The 14180-nt window shown below is 50.1% G+C and overlaps 1 protein-coding gene across 1 annotated transcript; it reads right to left on the reverse strand.

Annotated features, from left to right (window-relative positions):
* Positions 1-312: 312 nt before the first annotated feature.
* SLC46A2 (solute carrier family 46 member 2) lies at positions 313-10751 on the reverse strand. Its single transcript, XM_037798508.1, has 4 exons — positions 9471-10751; positions 7987-8070; positions 7409-7565; positions 313-1110 (listed from the first exon to the last, which is right to left on the reverse strand). The coding sequence occupies exons 1-4, from the start codon at positions 10597-10599 to the stop codon at positions 1053-1055; spliced, it is 1428 nt and encodes a 475-aa protein (XP_037654436.1). The 5' UTR covers positions 10600-10751; the 3' UTR covers positions 313-1052.
* Between the last annotated feature and the right edge of the window lie 3429 nt (positions 10752-14180).

A 14180-nucleotide genomic window follows, 5' to 3' on the forward strand; every position in this document is an offset into this window, starting at 1 on the left:
TCTGGAGTCTGTAAGGCCTGGGAGAAGGAAGGAGGGAGATACCGAACTAATTATTTAGGGTCTCTCAGGAGCCTCTCTTCGGGTAGCTGAGGTGAGAAGGAGGGGAGGAGGGGTGAATTCGATATACAGAATAGTTAGGGTCTGAACTGGTCTTTTTTCCTTTTTTTATGCCCTGCAAGATTGGATTTAAGGTGGTCAGGGTGGGGGAGGGAGCAGAGGGGCGCGCGAGGAGTTAGGCTGGCAGGCTGGTCACTGCTGTTAGCTGCCTGCAGTTAGAGGGAATCCGACCCAGGAAAGAATGAGTCACACTCATACTATGAATGCTGGTTTTATTAGGACATAAAACTGCTTTTTTATATATGTAAGAAATTAGTCCATAGAAATAAGTAACTCAAAATAAAGTGGCTTTGCATCTCCCCTCTCCCTTCACACCACTAAGCGGTTAGGAAGTATTGTGACTGAAAGTGTTCAATTTAATATTCCATTAAAGGAAGTTTTTGATATTTACATCTTAAAACAAAAACCAAAAACTACCCTGAGGCTAAGGGTCTGCTCTCTGAATGTTCTTTCCTGAATGTTCACAGCAAACAAGGCCCCAGGAAGGAAAGCTAACTTTTTTCCAAGGTTTTATTTTAATTTTTAAAATACTGACTTGTTCCTGGATGGTGGCAGTTCTTACCAAGCATTTCTTCCACCTTCCCCAAGGCTGTTGAAAGTGATGCTCTTGCTTGAGTTCTTGGCTGGGACCCCTAGCCCACCACCAGATGTCCACCTGGCTACTCCTTGGCACCCGCTGGGATGGCACCAAGTATGGCTGACCCAGAACCAAACCTCTGCCTGACGGGGGTGTCTAAAAGCTGAGAAAGTTCTTCCATCACCAGGTAAGTGCTTTTTCCCACCCACCAGGGACCCATGAGCCAGAGCAGGTCGTTCCCAGGCTGACTTCGGCTGGAATTCGGGGTTCTTGGGCAGGGGGAGGCTCCAGGCCCCTCCCTGTGTCTTCCAAGGGACGCGGCCTTGGCTGAGGTTTTCAGCTCCTGTTTTCAGCACCTTCATTTCTCTGTGATGTCTCCGTATGCCAGCCATGAAGCTTGTTTACAGGCCACGATGCTGTGAGAATTTACAATAGAGAGTTACAAGTGAGCAGCTGGAATGGGGCAGAGGATGTGCATTTTCTTCCCTACCCTTGCCAGGGCCGTCTCTAGCGACCTCCTGATGACGACAGACTGCAGGGCTGTACTCATTTGTGGCAAAACTGCTCTAGATGGCCCCAGGGAACTTCTCTCCTCCCACTCCAGGGTCCTTCCAGCCCTGCAGATCTGAACTTCTCTGTGTATCCCATAGTGTGGGGAACCCTTTGCGTATTCATTTTCTTTTTCCTGTTATCTTTCCAGCTCATTTCTGCCTGATGATGAATTTCCTCGTCTATCTCCAGTTCAAGATTAGCTTTGGCTAATCTCAGGCAGAATTAGTTGCTTTGTATTCTGCCTTTCCAAAGCCCCTTTATCTTTTCTAAAATCGTATTTACACTGTTGTAAAATATTTGTAGATTGATAGATGCATAGGAGTTAGGAGTTCTGGGTTGAAGTCTTGGATCTGTGTGACCTTCAATTTCTGGGCCCTCTGTTTTCTCAACTGTTTGATGAGCTCCAGGAATCTCAGGTTCTAAACCGGAGCCAATCTTTTCTTGATTTCTGTATATTCCTGGAGTTCTTGGATGGGATATGAGCTCAAATCCAAGCCTTCTAAGAGAAAGCTTTCTAGAAACTTCCCAACAGTTGGGTTTCCTGCCTTCCTTGACACCCCAGGACTTTATGGGATGCGACATTTAAACAACTTAAAAATAAATGAAAACTCATTGTATTTCAAAGCTGGCGAGAAGAGAGCCAGGGGTTGGAGGCAGCCAGCTCGGGTCAGTTGAACCCTCTGTTGAGCCCAGACTCCACAGCTCACCCCGGCTCTGAGCCTCGAATAGCACAGTCTTGTGATGACAGGCCCTGATTCTCGGTCAGACAACAGTCAGCTTCAGGAAGCACGTGGTCAGCAATGCTTTCTAGTCGCTGCCCCACACCCTTTGACAGATCAGGTATTCATTCATTCATTCATTCATTCATTCATTCAACAAATGCTTTTTGAGTCCCAATTATATGCTAGGCTCCCTGGTAGACACAGAGGATACAATGGTGAGCCAGTCAGGCTTGGTCTCTGTCCTCAGGGAGCCAGCTGTCCAGTAGACAAGCATATTCAACAAATCATCAGTGGTCAGGCTATGAAGGAAAAATGCAGGAAGCTTTGGGAGCATGCAATAGAAGGATATAATTCAGATTGAGAAGGATGAGGGAAATTCTCTGAGAAAACAATATTTAAATTAAGATCACAATAAAGTTCAGAGAGAAGTGTGGGTGAGGAAGGGGGAAGGGCCTGGGGGAGGTGCTGAGTCTGAAGCATGAAGGGGGCCCTGTGGCCTTAGTGGCAGGAATGGGAGGCCAGTGGGTCAGCAAGACCAGATTACACAGGACCTCATGGTCCCTGGTGATGGAACCGTGTAACCGCTAATGTCTCCAGGTAGCCCTTTTCCCTTAGGGAAAGTATTTCCCCATAGATCATAACTGCTGACTACTATGTTTGCCCAGCTGACTTTTGTCAGATCTTAGAACCTGTTTGTTTAGCTAAGTCTCTTTACTTGCTATCTTATGTTAATCGAACTATTTACCGGTAACGGTATGTACTGCCCCAGCGGACTTTGTCAGTTCTTAATGGCCCCTTTGGTTACCTTAGCTCCTTCCTTTACTTGTTTTCTTATGTCAATTTAAGTGATTTACAACCCTGTTGTAACCTGTAACCCAACACTTACCCTTGCTGGCTTTTGTCAGTCCTCAAGAACAGCTTCTTGGGCCTATGCTCACACACTTCCAATTGAACAAATCAGTCAATATCCCCAATGTCCCAACATCATTATCTCCACCTCCATTTGTCTGACTCTCATAACCTCAGAGTTTCTCCAATTTGAGGAGACAGATCTGAGACTTTGCCTCCTGCCTCCTTGCACAGATCTCTGTAATAAATCTCTTTCTTTAAAACCCTGGTGCCACAGGTTGGCTTTTGTGTGTATCGGGCAGTGAACCAGTTCAGCAATAGTAAGATGTATGGGTTTTATCCCTAGAGCAATGAAAGCCCAGGGCAGGGTTTGAGCAGGTGACATGATCTGATTTACATGTTCAGACAATCACTCTTGCCACCTGGTGGAGAGAGGCTGGGACTGGAACCTGCTTGGATGATGGCTCAGAGGCTGGTACAGTCATCTAGGTGGCTTGGACTAGGGGTGGTAGCACATGTAAGAAGAAAAGGGCGACTTTGAAGCATATTTTGGAGGTAGATTAAATGAGCCCCGATGAACTGGAGGAGGGGGAGGAAGTAGATGAAGTGGGGCCCTAAAGTGAGCCCCCTCCCCTATATCTGTAACAAGAGAGTCCCCTTCCCCCACAACCGGTAATGACTGCAAAGTAAACATTAAGCCCTGAGAGGAAGGGAGTGAAACTGTGCCGTTTTAGGGAGTGAGACTTGCAGATGTACACATTAGCCAAGCGTAACCTTTTCAATAATTAATCATTGCACCGGCCTTGAGAAAACTTCTCAAGCTTGCTAAAGATCTTAAGCACCCATTAATTAACTGCCAACTCTGCTTTTGTCAAAGTAGCTTGCTTGCATTTTCAGGATGTGGTTTCTGCCTATATAAGTCTCAAGCACTCTCCGGTGGGGGCTGCTTACTGAACTCCCTGCGCGGAGTGACAGGCAGCAGTCGCCGGGCCCGGCTAATAAAAGGCTCTTTAAATTGTTTGGCTGTCTCGTACTTTAACTCACGGGCACCGTAACAGTAGAGGGGGGCCATTGATCACTCTCAGATTTCTGCCCTGGGAGCCTGGAAAGACTGGAGGGGGAGCAGGTTGAAGAGGGCATCAGAATCTAATTTCAGAAATTTAAATGGTAACTGAAAGTTCGGGGAGTGCTTTAGATTGCTTAGAGAGAGAGGATGTAAAGTGAGAAGACAAGCCAGAACAGAGCGCCACGGAATCCTTACATTTGGAGGTTTGTAGAGAAGCAGCAGTCAGGGAGGTAGGAAGAAAACCAGGGGAGGCGTCATGAAAGCCAGGAGCCCAGGGTCTCCTGAGGAGTGACCGACCAGTAGCGTTGGAACCACTGAGAGATCCTGTAAGATGAGGACAGCAGCGTGTCCAGTGGATTCCACTAGGAAGAAGTCATCAGTGGCCTTAGGAGCAGCTCCAGTGGAATTGGCAGGGGCTTTGGGGGGTGGGGAGAGGTGGCTCCCAGCACTCGGTGGCCTCTCTGAGAAGCAGTGTCATGTAGTGGATAAGAGACACTGCCTGGATTCGAGTCCTGACCCTTCCACTAGAGAGCTGAGTAGCCTTCAGCAAGTTACCAAAACTGTTTCCTCTTCTATCAAATGGGGATAATAATAGTAATTACTCCACAGGGTTGTTTGGGAAGATTAAATTAGTTAAAATACATAAAATACTTAAAGCCTGGCACATAGAGCTAAGTATGCGCGATTATTATCATTGTTTTTTAAAAAAATGGAAGATAAGGATGGGTGCAAATGCATGTAGAATTGTAGATTTACTGTGGAGAAGATGAGGTCCTTTTCTTCTGATGGCTTCTGTTTCCTTTGTGAAGCACAAGGCACTAGCTGAGTGCACGTGTGTCGGCTCGGCTCGGGGAGAGATTGTGGATGGGCAAAGGCACAGAGTTATTTCTTCAGCTTCTCCTTTCTCATGCAAACAAGAGCAAGCAGGAGAGGGCAGTTTCCCACAGACACATGACGTCTACTCACTCGGGCACCAGGAAGCAGCAGGACCCCCGCCCCCTCACCTCACCCCGGTCCCTGGGCTTTGCAAACAGGCTGTTGGCAGCTCCGGCCCAGGGATCACTCCTGGCATCAAGGAGGATGCAGATGCAGTCAGCCTGGCCTCCTGCCCTCTGCGTGCTCCCTGCTCTGACACACCTCCCTGGGTTTTTATGTTGTTGGAATGCAGCTTTTCTTTCTGCAGTTACAAAGCTCTACTAGTCTTACCTGTTGTTCTCACTATAATTACTGTTGGTGCAGCCGGGGCCTCTTCTAGCTGTAAGAATTTTTCAGGATCCCATTGACTTAGTGACTTCACAGGAGGTGAAGGTAATGGAAGCACTCCCTTTATATTAGAGGTTTTGGTTTTGGTTGCACATTAAAATAACCCAGAGAGTTTTTAAAAATTCCCATGCCCAGGCTGCACCTCCCCACCCCACCCCACCCCCAAATCATTTGCATCAGAATCTCTAGGGATGGACTCTTATGTTCCTCAACTATGAAATAAAGCAGATGTCAGTAATTTTTATCTCTCTCCAGGATACTGCATTGTGCAGAGAGAATGCTCACTATTTGCACATGTGCCCCTCTTCTGCTAAATGTCTACAGCAAAGGGAAATAATTAGTAATTGCTTAAGTGCCTCATCCACATACACAATCAACAGTTTCTGTCCCTGCTTCTGTGATATAAGTTCATTAAGACCCTGCACAGCTTATGTAAGATTCCGTGCACAGAACGTGTGACTGAGTCCACTGTATGTAACACTGTGCACTGGGGGTGAGAGGTCCAGGCATCCCACCTGCTTCAGGGGCCCTACAGTCTCTTAATGAACAAGAAGCATCATACATAGCTCACACCCAAAGCAGAAAGGAACCAATTATTGAATATTCTAATTGTTCTCATTTGTCTGTTTTTGTTAGCTAGTTTAGCACATTAACTAGGAAGACTTGTTTTCTTTTGTTGTTTTCTGTTTTCGTTTATTTAGGTTAAAGAGACTACTTCAACCAACTGCCCATTAAATAGGACTGGATCTTTCGGGTGGCAGTAAAGCTGCTATTCCAGTATTCATTGGATCCCAAGGAGTCCACATCCCAGCTAGCTCTCGCCAAGCCCAACCCATTCAGCCAGACTGGGATGAAAACAGGAGCACATGATGAGGCCTAAGGGCTGGGCAGCTGGGGGGCAGGTCTAGCTCCATCCCACACCCTAGGAAAATGAGAGCTGGGCCAAGAGCACACAAATAATAATGCCTGCTGCTTGCACAAAGCTGTGTGACCTTCTTGTCTCATTTTCCTCAACTATGAAATAAAGCAAGGAACTGTCCCAGGAGGCTCAACCTTCTATGCAGGCAGGACCTATATTGTGATGTGCTGTAAGAATTCCAAAAAGGGAGGGCCTTACCAACATCCACCCTCTGCCCCTTCCCAACTGCTGTCACGTATATCCTACCCTATGCCTGTAGTTTCACTACTAATACGTAGAGCTCTCAGCAGTCCCATTAAAATGCAAATCTGCATCAAATCCCTTGCACTTTATTGTGGATAACTGTAGATACATTTATCGTGTTCCTTTCTCCTCTGTTAGGACTGATAAAAGCATGAACCTCACTAAGGGGAAGGGGGAAAAGGATCAAAACAGTCTCAGGCTGGACTGTCTAATGTGGCAGCCACTAGCTGTGTGTGACTAATGAGCACTCAAAATGGGGCCAGTCCAAGTTGAAATGTGCTGTAAATGTAAAATGCATACTAGATTTGGAAAACTTAGTACCAAAAAAAAAAAAAATGCAAAATATCTCATTGATAATTTTAAAAAGGGATTACAGGTTGAAATGATATTTTGGGTATACTGGGTTAAATCCAGTATTTTCTTAAAATTAATTTCACCCATTACTTTAAACTTTTTTTTAATGTTGACTTCTAGCAAATTTAAAATAACGTCTATGGCTTGCCTTTGTGGCTTGCATGTACTGCTGTTGGACATCTCTCTGCTTCGTTGATGACCTTGGCTTCTCCAGCCTGCCTCCTGCCTGGGATCTCCCAGATCTGAGTGCTCTTATTTTACAGATGGGACAAATGAAACCCAGAGAAGCCAAGGCCCTAGAGGGAGCTCACACTAAGCACAGCGGCCTCCAAGCGCCAAGCCCTCTGAGGGCACAGAGCAGAAAGGGTCCTTGGAAATGAGGCAGAATGACTGTCATCTAAAGAAGCCAAACAAAAGAGGTCTGAGTGGGTCTAGAGCATTTCCAACCCCATCCTCTGATTATCAGGAAGTGTAAGGGACTCTTATAAATACATTGTCAGTACAGAACAGCCAGGAAGTGAGCTTGCTGGATGGGGCCCTCTGTTTGCTATTTCTGAGTTGGGGAAATTCCCACATTGTCAAATTATTGGTTTGGGGGAACTGGAGAACTTTTTGTTTGGGGGAGAACCTACTTAGAACTCACTGTGTAAATGCTGAAAATGAACAAGCTCATCTGATGGTGGGCTGACCCAAGCACCAGGGCCCCCACCCATCCACCCAAACAGTAGACACCATTCCCATCTTACCCAATGGGGATGATGGACACGAAGGATAAAAAGGAGGAGAGAACAAAGCAGGTGCCGGCAAACTTTTCCAAGGTGAGCTGATAGATCTTGTTGAACACTGTGGATGTCAGCACCCCGGTCATAGCCAGGGACAGCTGCAGTATGACGAACACCTTTCCTGTGGCAGGGACAAAGGTTACCAAGAAGAAGAGCCGCCGTCCCTTTTCTGCGCCCCTGGCTGATCTCTGGGGAGCTGTTTAGGGACTCTTCACCCTTCCCAGGATGCCCTCTTAGTCTTCATGGCCCAATTCACCAGGAATCCTGCCTCCATCCCGCTGGAGCTTCCTGAGGCTGGTGGATGACTTTGTCTACTCTCTTTCCTTGACTGTGGCTTTTCAGTGGCTCACCTGCTGAGTCTTTCCCATCCTCCTGTTTTTTGCCCCTTCTGCCCCGGATGAAAACCAGGTGCCCCCCAGCATGGTCAAGGCTGCTTCTGGAACTCTGTCATGTGCCTTCTGAGGTCCAAACCCCATGCCTGAGCTGAGCAGCTCTGAAACAGCCTGGGCAGAAGACCCCACAGAGAGGCCCCCTTCACTCACCATAAGAAGAATCCTTTATGAGTTTGGACATTGCTGATCGGATGGTTGTGATGGGGATGATGGCAAACAGCATGACGGCTCGAGCTGTAAAGGGATCACACAAGAAATCTCCTTACTGTAGCCCAGCCTTGGCCAAGGGGCAAATTAGAATAAAACAAAAGCCTCACTTGGAGCTCCCTCTCCACAATCCTCAGGTGTCTAAAACTGGAAGAAGTAATCTCCCTGCTGGCAGACTGGCACCCTCCTGGGACCAAACACAGACTCCCTGAGCTCTGAGGGAGCTGTATATGCTGCAGACCTATCTGCAAGGGGGCAGGGTGCAGTCAACATGGTGGGAGATGCTGAAGGGTGTCTCTTTTGGCAGTGCCTTTTAAGTGGCACCCAAGAAGTGGAGCTGGTGCCACTGAAGTTACTCAGGGGCTGCTCTTTTTGCCTCCTTGGGGAGGGAAGTGCCTGTCCTCATCATTCATGTGTACCTCTGGGAGAGAGTCCCCAAGAGCTTTGGCAAACTGCACCCAGAAATGTGTCCCACTCCTAGAGCTGCCCACACACTCCCTCCTTCCCTTCAGCTCCATCCCTGTTGACTATACAAATGCAGCGTGTGTCTATGTGAGAGGGAGAGGGAGGGAGGGAGGAGACGTGGACGTGAGCAAGGGCCAAGGAAGGGGTACTTGGCCTGTGCCCATGGCTGGTCTACGTGGGAGCTGGCCATGGAGTCGGGCCATCTGTTCGGTGTTTTTCTGAGGCTTATGACCTGGCCAAGGCATAGCTTCTGGTAACTGTCTAGAGTTGTACTTTCTAACACCTTGGCCACCAGCTGTGTCTGGCTATTTAAATAAATTGAAATGAAATTTTAAATTCTGTCCTTCAGTTGTACTAGCCACATTTCAAGCGCTCCATAGCCACAGGGGGCTAGTGGCTAGCACATTGGATGGGACACATGTAGATCCTTTCCGTCAGTCTATCCGACAGCTCTGCTCTGGAGCTCTCTGCTGGTGCCTATCCAGCTTGTGTCCTCAGATGCAAACTTCATTTTGCTTCCTTGAGGGAATGTCTTACATTGGTGTGGAGGGTATTTGTTGAGAATTTTTATCCATTTCTTTAAAAGCCCTTGCTTTGGCCCTAGATAATTTTAATTAAAGGAACTTTTTAGTGGGATTACTTAATGTTTTATCCGTTTAAAGTCACAGGTAAGAAACCCAACCCCATCTCCTCCTCCTCCTGAGACCCTCCTGAAGCCTCCTTTATGACTCTGGGCATCACAGTCCTCCCCTCCCTGGACCTCCTAAAGCCACGGGCACCATTCTAGTAACATCACAACCAGCAATGCTAAGGACAGATAAACTCAAGTGCACTTAACCGTGTCTCCCTTGCAAGGGCGAGACCTCCCAGGTAACATGTACAACCTCTGGTGCTGAGCCGGGACCCCTAGACCGCAGCCCAGTGACGCAGGGGGCCAGCCTCCCCGGCAGCGCCAGACTCACCGACGTAGAACATGTATGTCTCTTTCACAAAAGCCAAGAGGAGGGCTCCGGACCCGAAGGAGACCATCCCAATCATGATCATGGTGGTATCCCGGAAGCAGCGGGAGAAGACCAGGACACCCAGGAAGCTGGTGACGAAGACGGCGTACCCAGAAGCCAACCCGTAGCCCACCTGCACTTGGTTCCAACTGAGAGGCTCCCTGAGCACAAAAAGTGGCAACACGTTCACTGTCCCGACCACGGACAGGTCATATAAGATGGCCCCCACAAAGAGCAGGGCAATAATGGTTTTGGGGGGCTTTGCTTTTCCGTAAGACGGAGGATGACTCTCCACACTCTTCTGCTCCTGCTGGTCGGGATCCAGAGAACGATACGTGCCAACCACACCAGACAGGACGGCCACAGTGGGGAGTGTCTTGCCGGCCTTGGCCACCGCCTGGGGGACCTTCAGCACCAAGAGGCTGTAGACCACAGCCAAAGCCGCACAGCCCGTGCTGCAGGCGGCCAGCACCAGGCCCTGCCAGGAGTGCCCCGCTATGGGCCTGAAGAGGTGCCCCGAGACCATGCTCCCACAGAAGCCTGACAAGCCCAGGATCAGGTCGATAATGATGAGGCGCAGGGAGCGGCGGCTCTTGGAGGAGCCAAGGGACCCCAGGGCCATGACCCCGGACCAGAACGCCGAGAAGCCGCCGCACAGCCCGTGCAGCGCCGCCGCCGCATACAGCACCTCCACCGGCCAATCCAGCAGCACCTTGAGCAGCAGTACGAGGGAGGAGAGCAGGGAGCCCAGCAGGGACACAAAGATGGGGATCTTGCGGTGGTAGCGGTCGCTGAGCCAGCCCAGCCCGTAGGCGGGCAGCAGGGGCGTCAGGCCCACCACGAGGTGGTAGATGATGTAGAAGTTGGAGATGGCCCTCTGCTGTTGGTCCTCTTGAGCCCCCCGGGGCGAAGGGAGGGCGCTGTGGTTGGAGGCGCCCTCCGCTGGGTAGGACGCCTTCACCACCAGAAGCAGCCCCGCGTCGTAGAGCGAGGACGCCACCTGGGCAGAGGCCACCACGGGCTCGATCCAGGTTCTCACCTGGAGGCGAGGCAGGCGGCCCGTCCACGGGCAGGAGGCTTCAGTGGCCATGTGGTCCCTCAGATAGGGCGATGGAGGGGCTGGCTCCACGCAGCGGCTGGGAGATGCCCCCAAATTCGGTGGCGACCGCCAGCCGGGGGAGCCGGAGACCGCGAATGTGCGCCGTGCGCCCGGGCGCGCGCAGGAGAGGGGCGAGCGGCGCCGGGACGCGGGGCGCGTGTAACAGCAGCCGGCCCCGCTGCCGAGTGACCTCCCGGGTCTCAGCCACTCCTCCCCAGGCCAGAAAAGCCCGCGCCCCGCCCCCGCCCTGCCCCCGCTGGCCTAGAGGGACTGGCGAGAGCCCAGGGAAGCCAGGCGCGGGGGTGCGCACCGCCTGTTTCGGCTCCGGGCGCGCACACCCTCTGGCCACCGCGTCACGCTGTCCTGGCGAGCGCGGCCGCTTAACTAGGGGGCAGTTTCCCTACAGGGAGGTGTGCCCGGACTTCCCCCCTGGTCTCTGGGGGATCTTCCCCTATCGGTTGCAGCAGGAGCTGAGACTTAGTTGGGACTGAGCCTTCCAGAAACGCCCAGGGAGCATTTCCAAATTTTACTACCTTCCTTGGAAGGCAGGTTTGGAATGAGGGGTGGGATGGTCAGGGTCCTGCCTGAGATAAGTGCTGGGCTGTGAGATTTTATTTGTTGGGTTTGAAAGCAACAGGGACCGAGGCGCTGTAGGGAGTCCTAGGTAGTGCAGACGTTGAAAGAAGTAAAAACGCAGGAGCAGCCAGTCCAGCCCTTCCCCTCAAGCCTAAAGCCCGAGGGAGAAGGGTGCTGCTCCATGCACCTGCACCCTTCAGGCCCACCAGCATGGGTCCCAGCCTATAGTGCTCCTGCCTCAAACCCCAGGGCCAGGGGAGAGAGATGGTCTACTCAGCCCTAGGTGTCCCTCGGACAATAAAACTGGCCTCTTTCTGGCAGATGGTGGAGCCCACTGGAAAGTACAGTGTCACCAGGATCATCTCCTGAATACAGTCCCCAGGGTCCCTTTCTGCTTCTTACTTACTGCTCTCCTTCCTTCTTGTGGGCTAGCTCCCCAGGGCTGGGCTGAGACCTCTGTTCTCCCAGGCTGCCTTGCTTCCCCTTTTAAGGACTCATTTCTGCAAAGAGGTCAAGGGTGATGGATAGCGCACGGGCAAACATGCACTAAGAGGCAAGGCCCTTCTTCAGGGTCACCCCCCAGGACAGAGGAGGAAAACATACAGCTTCTTTCCTTCCCCCTCCACCCAATCCCTCAGCTACGGCATCACGGAGAAGCAGAAAACCACAGTCACAAATGGGAGCCTCAAGTCCTCAGGGAGATTTTAAAAAGCCAAATGGATAATATACTTGTGGGAATAGGAACTGGACCCCAAATGATTTCATGTGGCTATGTGCCCCTTTGGGGAGATTTTAGGCAGGTTCTAATCTCCTTCCCTACACCTCCCTGTCCTTCTCCAGGCCCCTTTTGTCCAGGCTCAGGCAGCTCTGTAGAGAGAAAGAGCCACCTAGTCTCCTCCTTCTTCCCTAGGTGTGCCCTGCAAAGCTGGCATGGCAGCCCCTCAAAGCGTCCTCATTTCCCTCTTCCTCCCCCTCACCGAGGCCCACCTTGGGAGGTACTGGTTTCACCCAACCCATGCTTGGCTCTCCCACTCCATTCCTGACCCTGTTTCTCCAGTGGCTGCTGCAAAGCAGTCCAACTGGCCTGATCCTGTGAGGGGCAGAGGCTCCAGGGGATGGGTGGGTTATGGGGGAAGGTGGTTTTCAGATCAGAACAATCAGCTACTATGGCCCAGAGAACAGCAGCCCAAAACAGATGGGCCACCTTGGCCCAGGGATCAAGAGGTCTGTCTGTTCTCCAGGCTGCAGGGCCCAGGAAGCAGCCTCTGTCCTCTCCTGAGGGCCTGTCTCTCAGTTTTCCCATCCTCTTGTGAAACCAGGAAGATTTGAGGGGACTCTTAGAGGTCCATACAAATCTAGAAAGATCTATGGGGAACTGAGCCATTGTGATGCTAGGCAGCCCTGGGATCCTCCAGACTTGAGACCTCAGCCGTCTGGCCCAGGGCAGTCGGCGTCTCCCCAGTTTGGGCTACTCGGGGCTGCACTGTGTTCTCAGCACAGCCCACTCCCCACTCCATCTCTGGATGCAGGCTCCAGCTGCGTTAGTGCCCAGCCATCCCTTAGGGCCCAGGCTACCAGCAGAGCCAAACTGAGTTCTTACACTGCATCTTCAAGATGTGGTATAGAATCTTGTCTCCAGCAGAAAGGGACTGAAAAGAAAAAAATGGTAGCAATGATCATTTACTGAGCCTTTCCTAGGTACTGAGCACTTCACATGAATGAATTAATCTAATCCTTACAAGAAGTCTATGTGTTAGTGTATCACTCCCTTTCACAGACAGAGAAACTGAAGCCAGAGAGGTTAAGTAACTTGCATACAGCTAGTAAGTCAGGGAGCCAGTATTTGGCACTAGACAATCTTTGAAAGCCTGTATTATGGGGAAAATACAGGAAACAGGGAATGTTATTTGAGGGTATCCTCTCAACCAATGCAGGGGATGTGGAGAGAGCTAAAAAACACCATGGCTGTGATGCAATGCTTGCTCACCAGCAATGTGTTGCATCAGTGTTGAGGTACAAGAGGAATGAATGGGAGGGTGTTTGTTGAATTTATATCCCAGGCACTTTGCAATCAAGTAGGAAATGCTTTTAACAGATAGCCCAACATTTATTTTAGAATGAAGCAGCCTTTATTTGGAAAACACTTTTGGTCACTGTTGGGAGGTGCAGTCCCAAGGCCTGGGTTTTAATTGTGGGGATCCTTGATGGGGGGGTGGGGTGGGAGACTTTTGAGCATGAGTCAAGGAGAGGAACTTGTCCTATGCTGTAATGAGGGACGGGTGAGAGAGAGAATGGAGGAGGGAGAAGTTGGGGGCAGGGGGAGAGGGAAACACTTGGGGAGGAAGTGAGACTGATGGGCTTTCTGTGGGAAAGACCAGGACAGGAATCCCTGGTGGCAGGTGGTCAGAAGGGACTTTAAAAGAATAGGAATGTGTAACGTGGATTTTAAATGGCTTGCTGTATTGTTATATATGTGAGTCCTTCCTGTAAGCTCACCCTGATTTCTCTGTTCTTTAAAAAAGTCTATTAATAAATATTTTATGTAAGATTTTTGTGTGTGTGTGAAAACTGGGGAAGAAGTTGTGATTTGTAATGTTGAGCAGACACCATGAAGAAACAGGGGAAAAGAAGGCCACAAGAACACAGATATCCCAAGGATAAATGTTGGGCTTTCACAGGCTATGAAATTGGGGAGTTAAACTATCTTACTGAGGCAGGGCAAAGAGGCCCTTGTAGCCTGTGTGCACTGATGGGGAAAGTGATATCCTCTTTATTGTTTCGATTTTAGGAACTAAGGTAAGCCTTTCCCCAAGAAACTGGAAGTGAGAAAAATAAGATAGCCTCTGAAACATAAATATGTAATGAAATAGACCAAAGAGTACAAACTCAGCCTAATAGACAGAAATAAACTTTGTCAGTGGTCATCTAAGAACTTTCCTTCAAGTGTTTTCTGCAATAGCTAGTCCACTACTATGTGAAGGAGGCAACCCAAGTCC

The sequence above is a fragment of the Choloepus didactylus genome, chromosome 10 (genome assembly GCF_015220235.1).
Source record: "Choloepus didactylus isolate mChoDid1 chromosome 10, mChoDid1.pri, whole genome shotgun sequence".
NCBI lineage: Eukaryota > Metazoa > Chordata > Mammalia > Pilosa > Megalonychidae > Choloepus > Choloepus didactylus.